The sequence below is a fragment of the Platichthys flesus genome, chromosome 19 (genome assembly GCF_949316205.1).
Source record: "Platichthys flesus chromosome 19, fPlaFle2.1, whole genome shotgun sequence".
NCBI lineage: Eukaryota > Metazoa > Chordata > Actinopteri > Pleuronectiformes > Pleuronectidae > Platichthys > Platichthys flesus.
Window position 1 is genome coordinate 2,655,860 of NC_084963.1, and position 23,167 is coordinate 2,679,026.

Genomic DNA, 23,167 nt, shown 5'->3' on the forward strand with positions numbered 1-23,167 from the left:
CTTCTGTGACCATCTGCCAGTGAGTAATAAACAGTCTAACATGTATAAACCTCTAATGAGGAGGAGCCACACCGGTCTTAATCTGAGTTTGCCCTCCAAATTACCCCATCGGTGCAAGATGGCTGCGCCCGAATCCAGGATATCTTGGCTTCATTTCAGGATCATGGGAGGAAGTAGAGATGAATCCTCCATTGTCGTCTTTCGCTGGTGGTTTTTCTGGTTTCTAGTGCACGAAATTTGGCCCCATGACCACATTTAAAACTTTATATTTATACATGTATATACTGATTTGCCGGAAAAAGCATTTGCTGAACTTGTTTTGAAAAAACTAGAAAGTCCTGCACTGCCAATTTAAGGTTAGAGTTAGTTCATTAATAATTTAAGCTGGAATCGGTCCTCACAAGCGTGGAAGTACAACTGTGTGTGTCTGTGTGTGTGTGTGTGTTACAGGTTGATAAATCAATGTGATGTATCGCTGATCTTTCCCTCCACAGTCCTAACTGATCTCTTCTCTCCTCTCAGTTTGGTTCCTTTGTTTCACTCACTGTTTGTGTTTGATTTCTCACTCACGTCATTCTCCCAATCACACGCTCCATCGTTTCCCTCATCGCTCAAAGAGAGCAGCGCCAATCAAACGCTCAAATCGCTCTGTGGTTCTCACTGATGGATCGGGGGGGGGGGGGGGGGGTTAAAGGTCTGTTCTAGGGCTGGATTGTGAGGCAGGAGAAGTGGGGGCTGAATGGACTTTATATGGCCAGAGAGCGAAGCATCTACTTCCTGTTTGCTCATGGAAGACTTGACTTAATAAGACGTTTGCTTCCGTTCATTCTACTGTCAGTAAAATCAAACAGTGGGTTAGCTGGTGCAGGGCTGTCGGCAAAATATTTAAAACTAAGCCAGAAGTCTCTAAATTACAGTTTCATAGATGCCTTGTTAGAAATCGACCCGATGACCCTTGAGCAAGTTTACAAGTGGCACGAAGAGGAGGCAGAGAAATGGCCGTAGCTTGGGAATCTATTTGGTTTATGATTGAGTATAAGTGATGTTCTTCTGGTGCTGTAACTTGTCGTGTCCCTCACCTCAGCCGGGGCTGCTGGAGCCCACCTCCACCCTGGTGCGGGTGGCAAAGAGCGCCGGCACCCTGGGCATCGCCATCGAGGGCGGAGCCAACACTCGCCAGCCGCTGCCACGAATCGTCACGATACAGGTGAGTCGGGTAGAACCAGGAGAAATAAAAGCTTCTCGTTTTTATTATATAATCTTTTTGATTCCCCTGTGATGGTGCCACTCGCTCGCCCTCCAGGTGGTGACTCGATGTCCTTCAAGGCGTCGTGTGGTTTCACGCTGCAGCTGAACTCACGCTGACACTCGGGCTAATTCAGTCCTCGCTGCTGCTCGCACAAAGATGATTACAACTATAATGGCCTCCTTGAAAAGGCTTGAGTGCCTGGAGACGGAGGCAGGTCAGCGCAGTCACTATTCCAGGGCCCGGCACTTGGTTTAATGTGTATGTTGATATTTGAGGATAAATGCAGGAGGCACTCTGAGAGATTATAAAGCATTTTATATATATAAAAGCTAAAGACTGAGGCCCAGTCCAGATATGTTTGTGTTTATAATTTAACATCAAAGCTCCGTGGAGTCGCACAAGCTACATTTTTCCTTTTATGTGTGTTTTTTTGAAATACTGGAAATTCAAATCTCCCGACTGTGCAAAGTGCAATCTGAAATATTGAAAGCCAAACTCGACCTGACGAGTTAGTGGTCCCCCTGACGCACACATATCTGTATCTTGTGTGTTTTTTTTTGCAAGTCAACAAAGCGTCAGATCAGGACAGTCTGCTGCTCTAATGATTTCCCCCGAACACGAAGAAGCAGGAGTTACAGTTTGAAGATCAGAGGCGGACTCCGAGTCCACGCCGTGTTCAGAGCCGTCGCTCAACCGCCGACTCTGCAGAGGTGGTGATTGAAATAAAACAGGGATTGCTCTGCTGATTGCAGGGGGGTGGGGCGGGGGGGGGGGGGGGGGGGGGAGGTGAAAAGGGATGGAAATCAGCACATTCATAATCAAAGTGTGGGCTGGAAGAACAGGAAGTGTGAGGGAAGGAGACGAGAGCGTTGCTTAGGTGAGGAGGGATGAAGCAACCTCAGAAGCTAAAGAGCCAAGTCACAGTGTTCCAGCACGATACAGCACACTTACACTTCTCAGCCTCCAGGGAGCGCTGTGGCAGTCCCGGACATATTATCATCTCTATTTTAAGTTTGTGTTCGGTCCTGTTATTTATGGGCTTTTCAGGAGAGTCGATGTTTTTTAAGAGATCATCATCTACAATTTATAAATTTTTTAATTGTAATCTTCTTGTTTTTTTGTGAAGAATTATACTATAAGCAAACCAGATGTTAACTTCTGAAGATCAGCTCTGCAGCCACTGATCTGAAGCAACAGTCGACCTCACAGAAACGTCTCTGCAGGACTAATTTACTCAAAATCTCTTTTCCATTGAACAGAGATAGAGTTTGTTTTAAACTATCCCGGCAGGTTGAACTCCCAACGTCTAATCAGGTTAAATTATTCATGGGCCTCTGATTACAGCTTTGGTTCGTTTTAATTGCACAGATTTCACCTGAACTTCTATTTGTCTCGATCCAAACACCATCGATCATCAGAGGAGACGTGAGCGAGCTGCTGCTGCGTCCCCAAACAATAACACTGTGTGGCTGCACTGGTATTTAAAGACATTAATAACATGGCCACCTCCAGGTCTCTTGTTACAGGAGCGGAGGGCGATTTTTTTTCTGAGCAGTTTCCAAGGTGGAAAAAATAAGCTGTTAAAACTTTGCTCTGACATCTGGGAGACGCTAACTCAGTGTTATTAGGCCCTTGAGCAAGGCACACAACCTGAACTACTTCTCCCAGTCAGAGCCAATCAGATGACACGTTTTTCTTTGTAGGGGAGTTGTTGGTTTTGTTTCTGGCGATTGCTCTCTGCTGTATTCGGAGAGACCTGGCACCCCCGTCTTCGTTGGGTGCCAGGTCTCTCACCTCAGGTCGCCTCAATCACGGCGGCAGATGATGAAGCACAAATGAGTGAGCGGCCTCCAGCCAGCCGACCGCTATCAGGTCCCCCATCTCCCCTCCGGAGGCGGCAGGCCGGTATCATCGCCATCTTCCCATCACGACGCTCCACTAGCTCAGGGTAATTGTTGAAGGCTCAGTAAATAAGAGAGGAGACGATACTGCTGCTCATAATGAGGTCAGCTGCAGGAGTCAAGAGGAGGAGAACATGAGTCTGACGAGAGGGATTTGTTTTTCTGTGGCACACTCCTGATATTTTATGGATTAACAAAGTTGTTATTGCTGAAATTTCACTTCAAAAAGAAACCCAGCAGGAATCGTCTTTATTCTCCCTGTTTTAAAAGGTTTTGAAATGTTTTTTTTTGTAAATGTAAAAGTTCTGCAGTGACATGATCATCAGAGGTTTCCAGTAGAAAGGCACCGACGGGTCTTTGCCTTTTGCCTCATGCCATAAACAGTCGACTTCATTACGTAAATCATGCACTGCAGAGCCAAGCAAAGCAAATCAAAGCCTGGTCTGCCTGTGATTAAAGATGCAGAGGCTGGAGAGGAGCAAAGATGGAAGTCCTCTTCCCACAAATATGACTTTAACAGTGATGTCAAGTGTCCTGAGGATTTAATTTGTCCACAGCGGAGTCGTCTTGGAGCTCCACAGTTTTAAGCATCCATCTGGGATTTACTGTGCAGAGATCTGCTGCTTCATGCCCGGAGTCTTCTAATGTCCCCGCCAAGGAGCTGAGGCCTCACGAATGAGACCTGAGCCGTCCTGCGGTTCTGAGGAGATTCACGGTGTCGCTCGTCACAGATGAGACGTGTGAGGAGGGAGATGAGATGTGAGGAGAGAGATGAGATGAGATGTGAGGAGGGAGATGAGACGTGTGAGGAGGGAGATGAGATGTGAGGAGAGAGATGAGATGTGAGGAGAGAGATGAGATGTGAGGAGGGAGATGAGATGTGTGAGGAGGGAGATGAGATGTGTGAGGAGGGAGATGAGATGTGAGGAGAGAGATGAGATGTGTGAGGAGGGAGATGAGATGTGAGGAGGGAGATGAGACGTGTGAGGAGGGAGATGAGATGTGAGGAGAGAGATGAGACGTGTGAGGAGGGAGATGAGATGTGAGGAGAGAGATGAGATGTGAGGAGAGAGATGAGATGTGAGGAGAGAGTGCTGCAGGTTCAGAAGGAAGCTTCTCATTTTCGTGCTTTCGTGCTCCGCTTCGTACTGAACGTCTTCTCTCAGTCTGAGGCCTGATGTGTGTGTGTGCATTTTATAATAATGTGCACAGTGTGTCTCTCTTTCTTTGTGCGAATGAGGAACCTTTGTATCACAATGTTGGAGCTCAGGCCCTGAGGATTTCTTTCTGGTGACGACTGTATTTGATCAAAGCAGTTTTTATTTCTCAGAGAGGAACACAAACCAAACTTTACAAAACCCTAAACGATGTTTTTCTCTGTGCTCCTCTTCCTCAGAGAGGAGGGTCCGCTCATAACTGTGGCCAGCTGAAGGTGGGTCAGGTGATCCTGGAGGTCAACGGGGTTTCCATGAGGGGCCGCGAGCACAGGGACGCGGCGCGCATCATCGCCGAGGCCTTCAAGACCAAAGAGAGGGACCACGTGGACTTCCTGGTGACCGAGTTCAACGTGGCTCTATAGCGGAGCGGAGGAGGGGGGAGAGGAGGATGACGGGAACAGCAGCAGCAGCAGCAGCGAGGGAGGAGCGGTCGGTGGAGAAGATCAAGGCCGTGACATCCAAGCGTCTGTTGGTTTCAATGGCACAACTCGTTAAGATGGACGTGAACAAACCCCCGCCTCATCTCCGAGCCCCGCCCCTCGTCCCGTTCAACTCCCGAGTCGTGAAACTCTCATTCAACAGCGATTGTCTCCACTGTGAACTCTGTTCAGATCTCCTCCAACATGTTACCTCCCCACTGTGACACCTTATGCACTACTATGGGAAACAATGAAACCTGTACCTTTTCTTTTTGATTGTGTTGATTCTCGTTGGACTGACCTCCATTTGAAACCCTCTGGAGCTTCTCGTAGCACTCCCCCTCGTTCCCTCGGTTTCATTCTGTTTCCTGCTTCTCTCCAGGAGACGGCTGCACAGACAAGACTGTTTCACGCTCATTGCAAGCTTGGGTTTGTATATGTAAAAATGAACAAATGTAGATACAGATGCGTATATATATAAATATATATATATATACATAATGTACACATAAAGATACTCCTATATGAATTATAAATCTGTAACCTCTGTTGCATCAACATATAGTAATATATTTCAGAGATGATAATTCAGGCCTTCACAGACACATTGGAACATGTCAGGCTGACGGCAACACGCTCCAATTTATATTTATAACTTCATTCATACAAAGATGCATCGTTTCCTGTTTCCTCTTCTCCAGCGACTCCGAACCAGCTCAGTTTGATTTTAATTCCCAGCAGAGAACGACGACTTTCTGCGTCACAGCATCAGACGAGTTTAAAAAGGGGAGTCGACCCTGTGACCTGCAGCTCGCTGAGTTAAATGAATTCAACAATCAACACTGGGTTTTGTCTACGTGACGCAGCAGCAGAAAACATTAAGTAACTTAATGCAGCTCTGATTTAAAGGTAGGAGAGTTAGCGAGAGTGTTTACAGTTCAGCCGTTAGATGCAGATTATATATTTGACCCACTTCCCTGAATATGCCTACGTTTTTTTTTTTTTATAAAGATCTATTCATTAATTATTCTCTGAGAAAACTGGTGAAAATGTCCAAAAAAGAAAGCCTTGTTTGATTTCCATGAAAATTCAATTAAGGATTCAAACTCTAATGAGAACCCGTCAGATCGCACTCAAACACAATCCTGTCGTGTTCAGATCAATTCTCTCTGGAGACATTTCTCACATTCGGCCACTTTCTGTTGGAGGTTTCCTCACAGGGGCATAAACGGACCTGCTGCTCCCCGTGCTGAATAACAATTGATGATTTTATTTTGTAATTTCATAGTTTTAATTATTCCCGCCCTGGGGGGGGCTCGCTGAAGCCAATGCTCTGCACAGCAATTACTCCCGAGGAGCGAGTAATGAGACGTTTAGAGGACGACACCGCCAAAGAGACACTCCTCCACACATGCTCACTCATGGAACACGTGTGTGTTTGTGTGTCTGTGAGTGTGCACATATTTTTTCCATTTATAGAAAAGCAATTAGGAGATAAGCAATCAGGTAGAGAGAGAGATGGAGCAAGAGAGGAAGACAGAGGAGGAGAGAGTGAGTTGAGAATCCAAACGGGAAGTGAGTGTTGTGCAGATGATTTGCTTCCTCTCAGGAAGCAGGCGAGCGTGGGGGGGGAGCGTGCGCGTTGTGGGGAGCGTGCACGTTGTGGGGAGCGTGCACGGCGAAAACATCGTCCATGTGTCAATCTCACAAACTCACATCAGGCTGCAGGTGGAGATGTGTGGAGCAATTAATCAGGTGTGTGTGTTCAGAATGTGTGAAAGTGTTTTCTGAAGCAGGAGACGGAAAGTGAAACAAATGCAAATGTCATGAAGGGATCTGCGGCATGAGGGGGGGGGGCGGTCCTCTGGCAGTCTGAGCTCTGTGGAGAATGCCAACAGGGCAGCTCTGTGACAAACTGCCGTCACACTCCTCAGCTGTTCTGCTGACGATGGAGAGAGACTTCGCTCGTGCTTTTGTTTTGACAGTTTATCTGCTGTGCTCCTTCAAACTGTGACGTCTCTGAACCGTAGAGAAACAAAGTGAGAGCTGCAGGTTCTTTAAAGGTCATCGAGAGGCCAGCCCACGATCTGCAGATAGACTTATTTAAATTCATTTGAAGTCATTTCATAACCTGATGATGTCAGTCTGTATGATTTGATTTTGGCCTCCAAACGGTGCATGTAAACAATTCTTCCTTTTCACTGGTTGCTTTTCACTTGTTTCTCTGTCCCAGTGGTGAATTCATCCTCCTTTTAGCTCAGTTTTGGTCTCCACCAGCTTGTGAGAAAGACATTTGGCTCATTAGCTCCTACGTGTTCTACTTTTCTTTAGCAGCTCATTGTTTGTGTGTCTTCTGGAGCTGGACCGGTCGTGCACAGCGGGTTTCATCCGCAGCTTCTTTACTGAAAACAGCTGCTGGAGTCGGCGTTGATGAGACGTCTGAGACTCGTGCGTAGACAGATGGTCTGCTCGTGCAGGAAGTGAAACAGTGAAGCCTTCTCTCTCACTACAGGGGAAATCATTATAAAACCATTATGATGCCATGGTGCATGCACACCTGGTTTGAAATGGAGAGGCAGACGGATTTTTCGTTGGTTTCTCCCATACTAAGGTGACTAGTTTCCGCGAGAGGCAAAGTTTGGATTCCTCCTAAATGCACCGAGCACTTGAAATCGAGCGCCTGCATCTTCAGAACAGAGCCTTTGATCGAAAGCTTCCACGTTTTCGATGAAAAGCTTTGTGTGTCCCAGAGCCTGATGAATCATTCATAAACGACAAAAGGAACGAGGAGAGAGACTGAAGGAGAATATCAGGAAACCACCAGAGTCTCGGACACATGAGGTTTCACCGAAGTAAACAAATCATAAACCTGCGTCTGCAAATCAGATTCAAATTAAGACTTTAACCATGAATCCTGCCGCAGGGTTTATAAAACCTTCTGGTGTCGGTGGCTCCATTAACAAGTCAACCGGCTCGGCCTGTTTATATAAAAGCTCTTATTCATAAATGCAAATAGTTTGTTGATTTCCATGGTCTCTGAATACGCCCATTAACATGATTAGAAAAAAAGTTCTTTGCATATTCAGCACATGTTACAAACAAAATCAGGAAAAACAAAATGCTCAGAGCAACAACAGGCGAGCAGACTTAGAATCCATGATGCAACTGTGTGTGAGTGTGTCTCTGTGTCTGTGTGTGTGTCTGTGTATGTATGTGTGTGTCTATGTCTGTTTCTGTGTGTGAGAGAGACAGAGTTGGACACTGGTTAATTAAAGAATAAAAGCCTGATAGAAACATTTGGTCACCAATGATTCCTGGATCTGCCCCCCCGATCCCATTGTATTTGGTTCTGTCCTGAACCAAACCAAAGTTTTTGTGTGATCTTTCTTACGCACAAATGGACAGGGATGAAAATATTACGTCTTTGGCAGAGATAAAAAAAAAACTGCTTAAAGAAATAGTGACAATTCTGATGAGTTCGAGTAAATTTCCAGTCGATAAAAACAACGCAGCTACAGAAAGTAAAAGATAAGTTGAAATGTTCTTTCTCTTCTCCTTGACCTGAGAATCACTAGATCCCTGTTACTGCTCCTCGTGTCCATCAATGCCAAAGTTCCCTTAAGCAAGACACAGAACCCCCCCCCCCCCCCTCCCATTGCTGGTTCCCTGCTCAGGTGAAATGTAGATAAATGCAAACACGTCTCAGAGAACGGGTGAGAAGTCGATGACTGTGAAGTTCTTCAGGAAAAACGACAGCCATCGTGACATTAACCCCACGTTTACTGATTGAGAATCGATAAGAGTCACACGGTGGCTCGGGGGCCCCATTTGTCTTTGCCCCGGTGTTAAAGGGCCACGCAGGGGGGGGGGGGGGGGGGGGGGTGATGGAGGGAAGCGATGGACGCCACTGGCAGTCTCATTAATCAGACGCCAACACTGAGAGGTGGCGGCCTCGGCTCCAACACGAGACACGACAACTCAGACATTGACTTCACCTGCGAGTCGTACTCTCTCCCCCCCCCCCCCTCACCTCAGAACCATTGCTTCCCAGCAAAGGTCAGAGCCGAAGCAGCCATCAGCCCCAGTTGACCCCGTTCATAATGTTTGTTTGTTTCACTGACTGTGCCTCCTGCTCCATCAGCCGCTCCACTTCACTTCATCCGCCTCCGTCCTTCAGCTCCTCCGCCCGTCTGCCTGCTTCCCTCCACATTTTAAATGAGTGTTGTACAATGACATGCTGTTTATACAGAAAGTGTGTTTAATTTTTCAATAAAGATACCTGCACAAAAACAAGGCAAGAGGTCTGCTTTTATCCTGGTTTGATTTTTAAACAGCAGAAGTTGTTGGGAGAACTTTGTTTGAACGCTAACACTCGTGCACAAATCCACAGACATGAAGTTGCTTTTCCCAGTTTGCTGTGGGAGAACGTGAGGATCAAAACCCTTTGCAGAAGGACAGAGATTCTTTTAGCAGCCAATTAATGTCTGTATGTCTTTTTTGTAATTGTTCTGCATCGTTCTGTTTCCTTTCATTTATAAACTTGTCTCTTCTTCTTTTTTCCGAGTCTTAATTGATTAATTTTCAGTTTAAATTTACTCGGTGTTAATTGCTGTTTGATTTTTTGGACATTTATCAAATTAGCAATAAATACAACAGATGTTATCAAGTTAACATTGATTTGATTAATGAGGTGAGAAACGTGACTCGTGCATCGTCTGCTCTTAGCCTTTCTGCTTTTTCTCGGTTTTAAATAATTGCAAATTTGATAAGTGGTTGGATAAAAAAGGGAAATATTGACTTTCCTCTTTATAATAGGAAATGGTCCTGGGTGCACAAACCCCAGTAGATTAGAAGAAATTAAAATATTGATCGATTGCAGCTCTTCCACAATGCGAGAGATGATTATGAGGGGGGGGGGGACTAATTTTCCTTTTCTCATATGTCAGGTTTATGCGATTTAACAGTTTCAATAAATCTGCAGCTCTGTCTTGTTATTCTCCTGGAAGCAGGGAACATGCACAGGCGGCCTCCTCTGACAGATCTGCTTACGCCAGCTCCACTCGGTGCCAGTGACCATATGAAGCTCCAGCTCTACGCTCGGTGAATACCAACAACCACTCGATTGCTGCTGAACCAAGATGAAATTGTCTTTTTCCTCTGGTGGAGGCAAACATGTGATGGGAACTTCTCTGTTACACTGTGTTCACATGATGCATAAAAACATCCTGGGTGACGCTCAACACATGTGCTTTATTTGGAATATATCTACCACTCTGAGTTATTGAAATGAGACTAATGTTTGCTGGAGATTAAGTTCTGCAGATCAATGACCTTCAGATACTTTGAACTATGTTGTTCCCTGTGTCACTGTATAAGAGAGATTTAATCTATTAGGATTGATAAACCTTAAAGTCAGGGTGACTCTGGTACAAAGAAGAGGACGAGTCTTCTCTCTGTTGATATTCTCTACCCAAGCACTTTTAAAGTGTGAAAGAGACTTTTAATGACCAGAGGGTGAAGGATTAAATAATAAACACTAATAAAAACGGTATAAATACCATTATTTAAACAGAAAATGATGTAACCTTTGCATATTTTAACCAACAATTGTTCGTATAATCCAAACCACTTATTTTACATAAATATTTTCACAGTTATACTGGAATGATGTGGAAAAGTTGTGAAATGGCTCCATGTAGTGTCCACTCCTTTAAACTACACCCTCGGCGTTATAAGTCCCACCTCTGAGCCCCCCTCGTAACCAATCACAGCTCAGTCTATGATTCCAAGAGGTGTAGCTTTACCCCTGAGTTATGACTGTCAGGTAACATCACCCGCAACAAACCCCGCAAATCAAACAGTTGCATTTGAGGTGAGGTTATAAAATGTGTATTTAAGGGTTGAGAACACGTTTTGGGGACAAACACGAACCATTCTGGGGTTTTATCGGAGAAATATGTCTTCGAGACCAGATTCGGGGCTCAATAATCTCCTTTTACCCAGGGTCACTATTAAATCAGTGCCTCTCGCCTCCGAACTGCTAATTAACCTCGTTAACAACAGAAACTTCCGGTGGTAAGTGATAAATTAGCTCATCCGACAAATAGAGGACGAAGTAGAAATCACCACTTCACTTCACGTGGTTTTCTCTGCGTGTGTTTCGATGCAGGAGCCGTAAAGTAAAGCGCTTCTAACGATAAGGAACTTTTTATTATTATTATTAATTGAAAATGTCACTAACGTGAGTAGCGACGGTTAATTATTGTGTAAACTGCTGGATTATTGTTGTTGTTGTTTTTTTGTGAACGTGTGGACTTGCGGGAAAGCTTCTCAGTGAAGCGTGGGTTTGTTGGGGGTGTGTGTGTGCGTGGTGTCCATGGAGACACAGTGCCGCGTCCATTCACTTGTGTAGTTTTGTGGTTTTCAAGGCAACACAATCCTGCTGCTGCTGCGACGGGTCTGGAATCTGCACTTTCTCCTGAAAGGCTCGATGAATCCGAACATCTGCAGCTCGAGGTGAATTTTCTGTTTAGTGTTGTTGATTCAAAGTTTCTCTGCAGGATTGTGTGACTTTGATTTAAATGGTGTTTTGCAGCTTCTTCATTATTAATCATTTGCGAGTCTTCCTACACAATTTACTGTCACTTTTGTCATTGTTTGCTTTTTCACAAACAGTCTGTGGTTCAGAGTGGAGTTAGACAACTTTGTGTTTTGGTTACAGACTCTTTACAGTCAGATGTTTCTCATAAAGTGAAAGTGAATTGGCCAACATGTTTTATCTCCTCGGCCCACCAGCCTGACTGGTTGGACTTGGTTTTAAAGTTGCGTGCATGTTGTTGAGCAAGTCTTCCTCTGTTTTCCTTCAGCTCTCTCACTGTCTCAGAGGGGGGGCATGCTACTGGTGTGTTTTTAAAAAGGGGGCTAACGTTGCTGTAGTTTCTCCTCTAATCTGAAATCTGTCGTGCATCCCAGGACCTGCACAGTTTAATTTGAACAAGAACAAAAAAAAAACAAAAAAAAACAGCAACAAAGCAAAAACATGTCCACACCTGCAGCTGTGGTGAAGAGTGATGGCTCTCAGTAAGAACATGTTTTCATCAGGTCTGTGCAGAAAAGTAATACTGGCTGCACTCAGTTGTAGATTTCACTGTGACCTCTGCACAAACATGTGTGAGTTTCATGTACGACTATTCTGCCTGAGAGTGAAGTCAGTACTGGTCAGCTAGTGTTACCTATAGGTCACATACTAATCCCATGAACTGAACTCTTCGCTCTAGAGGTTTTGCTGCCTGGTTACTGATTAACATCCTGCAGATCAAGAATAGAGTCTCCTCCTTCAAGACCTCACTGTAAGAAAAACGGAGTGATTCAGCCATGACACGATTGCCTTTGTGTTGTTTTTGTGTTTATTTGTGTGCCACAAATTGAAACCGAACTCGGAGGTGATGTCTTTGGATTGAAGTTCCTCGTCAGCCTCCCTTGCACCGTGTTCCCTGTGTCGTCAGCTCCTCTTGTCTGCTCCTCCTAACGAGATTATCTGTCCGGTCCTGGTCACTGGCTCGGTGTTAACAGCTCACAGTCGCTCTGGCTGCATCGGAGAGCGGCAGCAGCTCCACGTCTGACTCCTTCTGTGACAGCTCTGGTTAACCTGAGAATGACTTTAGGAGCCTGGCAGAGAATCTCCCCCTTTCCTTGTCTCTCCTGCTGTCTCTGTCCTCTGTTGTCTCCTCCTGTATGTCCACCTGTCCGTCCTGGATGCAGCCTGAGCTCACCTGACAGTCAGCTGGTTAGATCCCTGCTCTCTGTGTATGTGTGTGTGTGTGTGTATTTGTGTGTCTGTGAGGAGGAGCAGGGCTACTGCTTCATGTCCTGGATGTGTAATGATCATTGTCTGTTTACAAATGCCCGAGCCCCCTCTAAGGGCTTTAGAGCAGCTTAATAACTCCCATCTGGCAGCCCAGATAAACCATTAGTCCCCCCAGTGATGAACAGGGAGCGTGAGCCGAGCAACAGGTGAGTTGCTTTCTTCAGTTTATTCTTATCAGCAGTTTGTTTTGAATTCAGCCTTTGATTTGTCTTCTACTCCTCGTCCCTTGTGATACTGAAGGAGAAGACAATCTATATCAATAATGATCTTCCAGTCTTTCTATTCTGATGGCGGCTCCTGTTGCCCTGCTCCTCATGCTCCTCTACTCCACATGCATTGTGGGTCATGTTGTTGATCCAGCGTGCGACCACTCACTCACATTTGTGTATGAATAGGATGTAGAGGAGCACGGCACCGAGCCCCCCCCCCCCCCCCCCCCCATCTCCCTGTTTGTTTCTAGCAGAATCAAAGCAAGTGTCTGTGGATGCACACGAGTGCTTCTGAATATGTGAGCAAAACAAAACACAACCCCTGATGAAGAGTGAGTGTGTGTGTGAGAGGTTTGTGTGTTGAGAGACACACTGAGAAGCTCCAGACTAATAATCTGCTTGTGCTAATCTGGGATGTTGATGAAAGAAGACAAGACACATGGCGTCTACTTCTTATAATGAGACTCTCGGTGCTTCCTGTATTTATTATTATCATGAATCCCTTTCATTAGGTTGACGAGATGTTTCTCTGATGATGTTTAGGTTTTTGACTTGTTGCTGATGTTGTTTATTTTGTCTTCCTGGTTTTGCAATGTTTCCTAAAATATCATCAAATCCTTATGACAAAGAAATGTACTTGAGGCTTGATCGTTTACAGTTTTGCCATAAATGTTATCACTAAAAAACAATAAACAAGAATAAAACACAAATACCAGCAAACATATAGAACTTGAATTAAATAAACCTTTTTATGTTAATGTAAACATAACTCCACATCTTTTTCTGCCTTGTTTATATTATAAAATTGGTTCGTTCATATCCAAACTAAATGCCTGTATGTCTGTGAAAAGCTCAAACTGGCCGTTCATTCCTCATTCAGATCTGTAGTATTGACCCTACGTCTGTCCCACTGGACAATGGGACATGTTTTATTACCGACTCTGAAAGAGAAGCGAGAGTCTGTGTTGTTGGGTTGGCATGGTGAGCGTCTCGGCTCCAGAGGGAACTTGATGGGACAATGTGAAGCTAACGCTCTAATCTGACTTCAGTCACATGACCGACAGGCCCGTCCACAGTGAAGACCTGAGTTCAGGACACAGTATAGATATAATATATAACACATCCCACCAGAAACACGTGGAGGTCCAAGAGCAGGATTTGTGTAAGATGAACTCACACAAATCTGTAGGAAACAAGTAATGATTTAACTGAAACCAATCTCATGATTCACCATCAATCAAAGTGTGGTTTACTATTAGGATTGGTCATGTTTATCCATTTTACCAGAAAAAAGTTCTGGCCTTCTAACAGGCAATCGGCTTCATACTAAATAGCTGACTTTACTTTTTGTTTCAGAAACGGCGTCAAATAAAACCAAAGCGACCTCCTCTTCCTCAACATCACAGATGAGTACTGACCTCAGTACTGACGCCAGCTCACTGACATGAGCTGCAGTATGTAAACCTCTGTAGTCATGACTCTGAGAGTGGACCTCGATTCAGAGTCAGATGAACAAGGAAATATGTGGAGGCTTGTCCTGCCGGCCTGGATTCCAACACCTCCAAGTTCTTCATCTTTATGACCATGTCAACCGTGAGACCAGCGATACCAAGACCAATCAATCAGTCGATTAAGTATATACGGTTCTGATTCAAGTTTTATTTTGTAGTTCTAGCCATGGTTAGCTAGCCAGCAAAGAAGCTAGCTAGCTAACAGCTAGTTAGTATTGCACACATTTCTCATGGATCACCACTTCACTGCTGAGGAAATGGCTGCTGCTTCAGGGATTGAAGATGAAACTTTCCCTGAGATGGGCTTCACAGAAAGTCCTTCACAGTCTTACAGCAGCCCCATAAGCCCCAGGTCCAGTCCTCGTCCTCAGAAGTCTGAAGAGCAGGAGGTGAAGAGGCCTCACACAGCGTCTGTGTTTCCTGAACAAGTAACTCGGGTCTATGACAGACCTTTGAATGGATCCGTTAAGTCAGATTTGTGTCCTGAAGCTTCACATCCTGTGATTTGGACCCTCAGCGGATTAGAGTCTCTAAAATCCAAACCCAGTCCCGACAGAGAGCTGAGGACAGCTGAAGTCAATGAGTCCAGGTGAAGAGCATTTCCCTTCCTTCAACCTCATTCACAGTTTTTTCCATAAAAAGCTTCTAACCGTCAGTTTTGTTTTATCTACAGAAACGTGCCTCTGACTTACCCCATTCCAGACTTCTCGAAGGTAAAGCCCAGGGTCCGTCTCCCTATAGGTGATTACCGTCCCCCTGCGAGCAGACCCTCCTCCATTAGGGAATCCCTGTCCTCCCACATAATGTTCATGTCGACAGCTGACATTGTGAGGGAAGTACTACTGAACACCACTGAGGGATCCATTGACCCATCTGCACCAAGCTCCTCTGTGCCTCAGGACTTCAGATGCCGACAGGAGGCCATCACACTGGTCGAGCAGCTACAGGTACTGACCAGGCCTTCTTCTTCTGAACATGATCCCACAGGCCCACAGCTTTTAGATATGCTATATATGTACTCACAGAGGCACATTTATTGATGTCAAACATTAAGTGTCCCACTAATCGTTCCTCCCATTGTCCAGGGACTAGGTCAAGATGTAAGGCAGCCATGACAACACAGTAACAAATCCTGCATCTCATAATAAGTCGTTCATCAATACCAATGATACTGACAAACAAGTTCTGTACAAGAAATGTACTAAATTTCCACAAACGTTTGTTTCGGCAACACTTCATCAGACTCATGGATTCGACCGAACAGAACCCTAAACCATGATCGATCCTCTCTGTCTGTCTTTTTAACCAACTCTGTTCTCTTCCACTCTTCTTCTCCTCTTGAATCTGCCCTTTCCCTCTTGCTGCAGGAGGACCACAACAGACTGCTGACTAAACACGCTGAGGCGAACAACACCATTGATCGTCTGCGACTGAAGGCAAAGGTAGTTGATGTAGAGATCAGGCCCTTTCATTTATCACAGTTCAGTGTCGTGCAGTCAGGGTCACGATCAGGGAATTGAAGAAATCAGCATATCGGTGCAATTACTGGTTTATCTTTCGTTGATTCAAGCTTTAGGGGCTAGATGCAGATGTTTGCCTTCTCTGCTACATATGTAGGAATCAGTAAATAGTCTTTTTTAACTAGTTTTCTCAAGTAGTATAACTGTGTCTCTGCTAAGATATTTAGAGAAAGGTTTGTTTTACAAATGTCTACCCGCATTTAGTCATCAGTATGAACACTTTACCTTTCTATGACAAGAAATGAGACCTTGCACTGATCCATAAATGAAAGTATTGACATGTGACAGCAGTTTGTGTGTCAGATTTTTAATTCAGCTTTAAGCAGGTGGACTTGTTATTAAAGTTGATGAAGGTCATGATATGTTTAGACGTGTTTTAATGTTTCACGTTTCCACCAGGTGGACCTGTACTCTGAGCCTCCACAGCCCGGCCACTCGGTGCAGTCGGGACTGAGCAACAACTCCTCAAAGGTCATGACCTTGGACTTTCCTCGGGCTCAGAGAGCAGAGATCAACTCAGGTTCTCTTCATTCAGACGGACACAGCGCTCCTCCAAGTATGTTCTCTGTCCTCAGCCTCCACCTCTCTGCTGACACACTGTTCCTCTGATTCATTGCTCTTTAATTTAATACTGTCACTGAAAATGATCCTCAACCTGCAAACAACCTGGCTTCCATCCATCATTCAACTGCTAATGTTGTGTCGTTCAGTGACACTTGCATCGTATAACTCTTCTTTACCTGCCAAATGAACAGGCCCCTACGTGGGAGAGCAGCTGGCCGAGATTCTCCACACTCAGTCTGACAAGTTCCTCCAGCAGGTACTCAAGCCATTGAAGCTGTCAAGAAGAATTAGAAATAATAATTTACAGATCCTTCTGGATGATGTGATGTTAAGGAAAGTAATTAGATATGAAAGGTTCTGTGTTTTACATCCAGCTGCAGATTTATGAAGATCTCCTGAGGAGAAAACAGCTCAAACCTTCTGAACAGATCAGGGTAAGACATACAATCAGTTTCAATCTGTAGTCCTTTAGAGTGATCACTTTATATCCATCTAATCAACCGATCCTGTCCTTCAGGGCCTCGCACAGCTTAACAAGGGGCTGGACTCTTTAGAAAGGGGGTTCCTGTTTGCCAGGGAGGAGCACAAACTCCTGCAGCAGAGAGGAGAAGACGTCGGCCCCTTTGACCAAGAACGGTAAGATTTATGTCCAGGATATAAATACATATGTTTGTTGTTTTTATCATATGTGTTTACATGTTTGTGTTGTTGTGTGACAGAGAGCTGGGGGGGCTGATCTTCCAGTGTGGAATGCGTATGGATGAGCTGAAGGAGCAGGCGGAGCAGATGAGACAGGACCAGCCCACCTGTGAGGCTCCTCCCTCTCCGCCTCCTCACCCCACCCCTCCGTCTGCTCCCTCTGAAGATGGGAGATGGAGTCTCCCACAGGTACCCCCCCCCCCGCCCGTTATTCCATTGTGTGCAGTGGTGAATCTTGCTGTTTGAATCTGCTCTTGTCTCGTGTCTTGTGGATCCATAAAAGAAAAAATAATAACAAACTATGTTGCTTCATGCTAAACTCACTCTTCTGAATGACTGAGTCACAGGACTCTGATTCCTAGTCACTTGTCTTGAGAAAGACAAATAGAATCTGTCAACTTGTCACTTCATTTCACCTCTGATGCTGCAATTCCTTCCAGAGCCCACATATGCCTCTGCTGGTGGGTCCAGAAAGTGCAGCAGAGCTGGAGGCGAGCCCAGCCAGTGGAGAAGGTGACGATGAGGAGACTGACGACGAAGGAACTCTGAAATGTCAGTATCTTAAACCTCTGACTGGAAAACACAGACGTGCTCAACAAGACTTTGCTGCACTAACTGATCAGTGAGTGATGATGTTTTTATATTTTGTATTCTCTTCATCACCATCAAACCATCAGAATCTTTTCTATGGAGGGATTGTTGTAGTCAATGTTTGGAGATATTCATACTTTTTGTCCTTTTCCTGTTCAGCTATGGAAGCTTCAAGGAACTTCCCAGAACATTTGAATATAACCTCAGGGAAGCAGCTTTCTTCTCTGGGGCTTTAGGAAGCCACGAGCGGCCTGGAGTCGATGAGACAGAGAGACAAAGGATTGGAGACATGGATGAACAGAGGTTAGTCATCAGAGAAGCAGAGACACAGTTCATCAGTGGCACATTCGATCTTGTAGAGGACAGCGTGAGGGCGTCATTTAAGAATATAGAACCAGACGTTAACTGTTAAAACACAAATTCATACCTACACGTTACTGAATCAGATTTTCTGTCTATCTGTGTGGACAGGATACCAGAACCACACTCTGAGGAATCTCCTGCTGGCAGCAGAAAGCAGCGGAGCAGAAGGTCCTGTCCATCTTCACATGCAGCCACGAGTCCACCCGCCTCGCTCCCCGTTCATCCGCGGGCTGGCCCCAGGAGGGCAGCGAGAGAGAGGGTTCACAGTAGCAGCCTGAGCAGCCTTGGAGAGACTCCTGCATCGGAGAGGAGGAACTCCAAACTCCAACCTGGGAGCAGCAGAACACTTAACCAGGTCAGTTTATATCAAACATGTTCAGGTCAGGCAAGATATAACCTTAATGTTAAAATAAATGCAGTCTACACCTCCGATTGTTTTTGCTTCACAAGGTCATAAAGCTCAAATTTAGAACTTCACAACATAATATGTATTAAAAACTTATTCTGTTGTTGATTCTGAGGTTACAGAAATATTTTAAGCATTTTATTTCATTTCATTATGGCATTAAAATATTTAATTCAAGTGTCTAGATAAATGTGGTTTAATCTTCTTTCTGTGTTCAGCCAGATGGTGTCATATCTCCAGAGACAGACAGCGGGTTTATTGGTTCAGAAACCTGCCATCTGACTCCCCCAGCTGGCCCCAGTCCTCTCCACCAGGGGGCGTCTCAGAGGTGAGGAGTTCTCCACATACACACACATCTACTGCCCCATACATTAACCTCATGCCGATGTATGTTTGTATGTGTTCTGTCTTTTATGTTTGAATATTCCTTTTTGTTGTCATAGCTATTTAGTCCATCAGGACGGGAACACAAGGACACCTCAGACCATCTCAGCATCGTCTCCTCCTTCCTCACCGATACGCCGGCACACAGCTGCAGAGTCCAGAGGGGCCTCCTGGGCCCTCAGCCCCGAACCGACGAGCAGAGCCCGACAGAGGAGGCGCGACTACTCCTGCTCCCCACAGGGCTGGGTCGGTCAGACAGAGAGAACCAGGGCCGACAGAGGAGCCCGACTGGAGAGTGACAGCAGTGAGTGTAAGTTCTGTGCATCACACAGAGAGCGGTGCTGTTAAGTCAATAATAAGGCCTGTTGCACTGTTATTACCTACTTTCTATTCAGAGTGTGTGTAATTTCTGTAGTTTGCATCAATTAAATGGGTTTGTTGGGCCTTTACGGAGGTGTGAGCTCATTCTGTGCTATTTAAGTTACTCCCATTTGTTTATTAGTGTTTATTTTTCTCTCAGTATTCAACATGCTGTCCTCTTCGTCTCCGCAGCTCACACTGTGTCTGAGGACGGACAGAGTGACCAGTTTGCAGGATCCCTCAGCTTCCAACCAAGCTCCTCCCCCACATCACCACGTCACCATGGCAATTCTCTCAGAGCTCTGGGACCCAGAGTCGTGGCGGATCGGTAAGTGTGTGTGTGTGTGTTCTTGTACAGCTGTCTTTGTGAGGACCAGTCTACAACCTACGGAGTGAGGACATTTGGGAATGTGAGGACAGTTTCGCATGTCCCCCTCCCCCCCTTTGATGGACTATTTGGGAGTTAAGACTTGGTTTTAGAGTGAGGGTTAGAATAAGGTTTAGGTTAGGAGCTTTGTAAATATCTTTGTGTGTGTGTATTTTTTAGCAATGCACTTCGGACTCTGGAGGCCCAGGTCATCAGACTGGAGGAGATAATGCATCACCTGTTGAATAAGACAACTCTGAGCTCTGTGAGAGCAGGTCCATCAGCTCTAGAGAATCACACTCACCTCTACACATCCACACCTCGCAGCAGGTTGGTTTTTATCTTCCGGGTGAAGCCACAGTCTCTCGTTCTACAGAAACAGCTGCCAGGCCACCGCAGGCTCGTCTCTTAAACCTTAACCTTAATTTGATTCCTGCTCTTTGTTCAGGCCTGAGGAGAGATGTCAGAATAACGTCAGGAAGGGAAGAAGAGAAAGACAAAAGGCTGAAGACGTGGAGGAGTGTATACTGAGACCAACGGCCATAGAGAGATCACCCTGTGTGGACTGGCGACCACCACAAATTGACATCTGCAAGTTTACATTCCAACATAACTTCAAATGCTAACAGCACGTGTACTGTTTGTCCATCAGTGAAGCAACAAAACTAATACATGTGATATTTTTGATATCATCTGCAGGTTCAGATCCGGAGCCGTTTACATCGCAGCCTCGGCCTCGGATATCCAGATGCACTCAAACATCCTCTGCAGCACCAGGCAGCTGCTGCTCAATCACTAATACTGTCCAGAGCAATGAAACACACCCGAGTAAGAAAAAACGTTGCTGCACTGCAGACATTTACATTCATCCACTTCTTCCACAAAACACAAATTAGTTTGTATATTTTGTAATCCGTGTGTGTGTGTGTGTGTTTTGCAGGGCAGCTTCCAGCCGAGTCTATTCAAGAGTCAAACACAGCAGATGAACCTGACCTCAGAAATCCTCCACCTCCTGTTCTTTGTGTCAAATGTCTGTCACGTCTCCGAGGACAATCTGCTCGTAAGAAACTCGTCCGTGTTTTTTCCTTTTGTTACGTTCTTACTAAGTTATCAAAAAAAATCTTGTTTTATTTTGTTATACATTTTAAACCAGTGTAAAGTCCTCATTTATCAGATTATTCCTCTTGTCGTCTTCTCCTTGTCCCGTCAGGTCCAACTGGTGGCAGCAGCGAGTCGACCCCCACCCCCTCCTCCTGCTCTCATCACTGTCCTCTCTGTGGATGTCTTCAGCCGAACAGAGACACTAAGACAGGTTTGTCTGATCACATTCAGTTCAGACACATTATGAGACAATGAGTTTTAATGTTGAGTCTTGTGATTTCATTAATCTGTGACTTGGCAAAATATGAATTTGTTGGTCAGCCTCAGGACCAATATTTATTCAAGCTCGGCACATAATTAATTTCAGTTTACAGTAAAAGGCATAGGTTGAATTATCTAAAGTGTTAACCGAGCCTCTGACCTGCTGTGACTCACAGACTGTCACAGAGACGCCGCCCCACGCTCAAGCTACCAATCAGCCAAGTCCCCGGACAGAACGGCGAGGAGAGGATACCACGCGGCTCCTCCTACTCCGCCGCAATGCATGCTGGTCGGCCCGCCACTTCTGTAAGTAACGCACACTCACAGGTAGTATAGAAATAAATGCAAGTATTACCGGACAAACCTTCACATGCATCCGACCTGTTTAGATTTCAGAGCTGTATTTCTAGACTGTCACTAATTTAATTTTTCTGTCGCCCGTGTCTCTTTCAGTCTGTACTCACAGCCCGTCCACGTGTCTCCGAGCAAAAACCCCGGCACATCCTCAGGGGTCAGAGGTCATAAGGAGTCGAGGGGGAGGATGAGACGCTCCAGGTCTGTCGATGGGCAGATCTCCTTGGACGTCTCGCTGGACAGAGCCATCAGAGCTGCTCAACACATGAGACTGACCTCCAGACACATGGCTTGCTCTCTGGCTACTGGGCTGCAGTTTCAGGAACGGCTGACTCAGTTCTCAAGACGCTAGCCGAACTCACCTCAGAGACCGAGCAACGATAACTCACAAGACACGAGCTGAATGAAGGACCTCATTGAATAAGACTCAAAAAGAATCTGAAATCTTCCTCTTCTTTGTGGATTCTCTTTGGTTTCAACGTTTATAGAGAATTTGTTGAAGCTTCTTTGTTTTTAAATGTTATTTATGGCAACGTTTAAATGTCAAACTTGAATTTATGTTACCAGTCATATTGATTTCAGAAAAGGTGCTGTCGTATGTTCGTCATAATTTTCGTTAATGATGCAGAACTGTAGATCGGTCTGAAAATGTATTTGATCATATTGATTTTTAAAGACATCAGTTTGCTCTAAATTCACCTGACATGAAAAAGTCAAACTGTCTTTTGAGATAATACTCATTTGTTGGTCATGTGATTTTATATTTAATGATCATGTGACCATTTATGTCTAGTCAGTAGTAACAAAATTGTTTAATAGTTGTGTTGAGCCACACGAGCAGTATGGAGGCGTGTTTTTTTCTTTCCACCTCTCCATCGGCATAGTGGTGAGTAGATTATGAGTGAATTTTCATGTTTGGTTAAACTATCCCTTTAATCTTTAAAGTGCAGTGGATAGAAATCTATAGTCACAAAACCTCCGATGCTGGATATCCTCTAGAAGTTCTTCTTTGTTGCTGTTAAAATAATTGTTCACGTCTAGACTGAAGATTACAAATTATATAGTTAATAACTAAATTCTTTGCATCAGTTAAATCTTATGCTTGTAAATACACATGTGCCAGAGTCTCCTGAAACTGAACTTCACATTCCAGCGCTGCACTTACAAGAATACAAACAGAGACATACGATTATTTCTACTGTTAAAATATTTATATGTGGGTTAAACATACCACGTATTTCCGTTAACTTCTGTGTTTGTTAGTGTCTAATCCTTTTTTTTACCTTTTGTACAGTTATTTTTCAAATTACTTTTTTTAATTGTTTTGCAAGGAATCTTTTTAAATCTCTAATTAGCAATAGTAAAAAGAAAAATAACACAATGTTTGTGCGATTCTGTCTTTTGTTTGTTATAAATGCCCTCAAATAAATATGCCAGCTTGAAGGCTAAAGTGAGAGAACAACTGAAGTCTTGCTTAATCTCTGTACGACTGACATGACCTGCAGGTCTCTGTATTCAGGACCTGGCTGAGACAGAAACTGAGGATTTTTTCTTTGAGGACATTAAAGACTCCTATCAGCGGCATAGACTCATGCCGTATGTCATCAAAGGAACCTTGTTCATTTAGGAGAAGTGGATTCAAAGACAAACCCACAACTCCAGCCTGACCGTTCATACAGCGTCTTTATGAACATATCAAAGTAAGTCAGAAATTATTGCGACCAGCCATCCTAACACACTAGATCAATGTTTTCAAATGCATATCAGTCGATTAAGTATATAATGTATTATTTAAAGTTTTATTTTGTAGATCTAGCCATGGTA

The 23,167-nt window shown here is 44.7% G+C and overlaps 2 protein-coding genes across 3 annotated transcripts in view; both read left to right on the plus strand.

The window, feature by feature from the left end:
* whrna (whirlin a) overlaps positions 1–8,656 on the plus strand; it is an 85,661-nt gene extending 77,005 nt beyond the window's left edge. For both annotated transcript variants that reach the window (XM_062413023.1, XM_062413022.1), the window contains 2 exons: positions 1,085–1,207; positions 4,547–8,656. In XM_062413023.1, coding sequence (XP_062269007.1) covers positions 1,085–1,207; positions 4,547–4,729 — 306 coding nt within the window. In that variant the 3' untranslated portion in view covers positions 4,730–8,656. The remainder of the gene's footprint in view (positions 1–1,084; positions 1,208–4,546) is intronic.
* Positions 8,657–11,118: 2,462 nt separating this feature from the next.
* Positions 11,119–22,791, plus strand: LOC133974615 (microtubule organization protein AKNA-like). Its single transcript, XM_062412248.1, has 22 exons — positions 11,119–11,302; positions 14,219–14,962; positions 15,047–15,320; positions 15,741–15,815; positions 16,293–16,449; positions 16,649–16,713; positions 16,832–16,891; positions 16,975–17,093; positions 17,177–17,345; positions 17,597–17,778; positions 17,907–18,050; positions 18,219–18,465; positions 18,735–18,844; positions 18,960–19,204; positions 19,453–19,588; positions 19,808–19,957; positions 20,076–20,221; positions 20,324–20,455; positions 20,568–20,687; positions 20,838–20,939; positions 21,166–21,295; positions 21,443–22,791. Exons 2-22 carry the CDS (start codon positions 14,604–14,606, stop codon positions 21,693–21,695), a joined length of 3,375 nt encoding a protein of 1,124 aa, XP_062268232.1. The 5' UTR covers positions 11,119–11,302; positions 14,219–14,603; the 3' UTR covers positions 21,696–22,791.
* Positions 22,792–23,167: the final 376 nt, after the last annotated feature.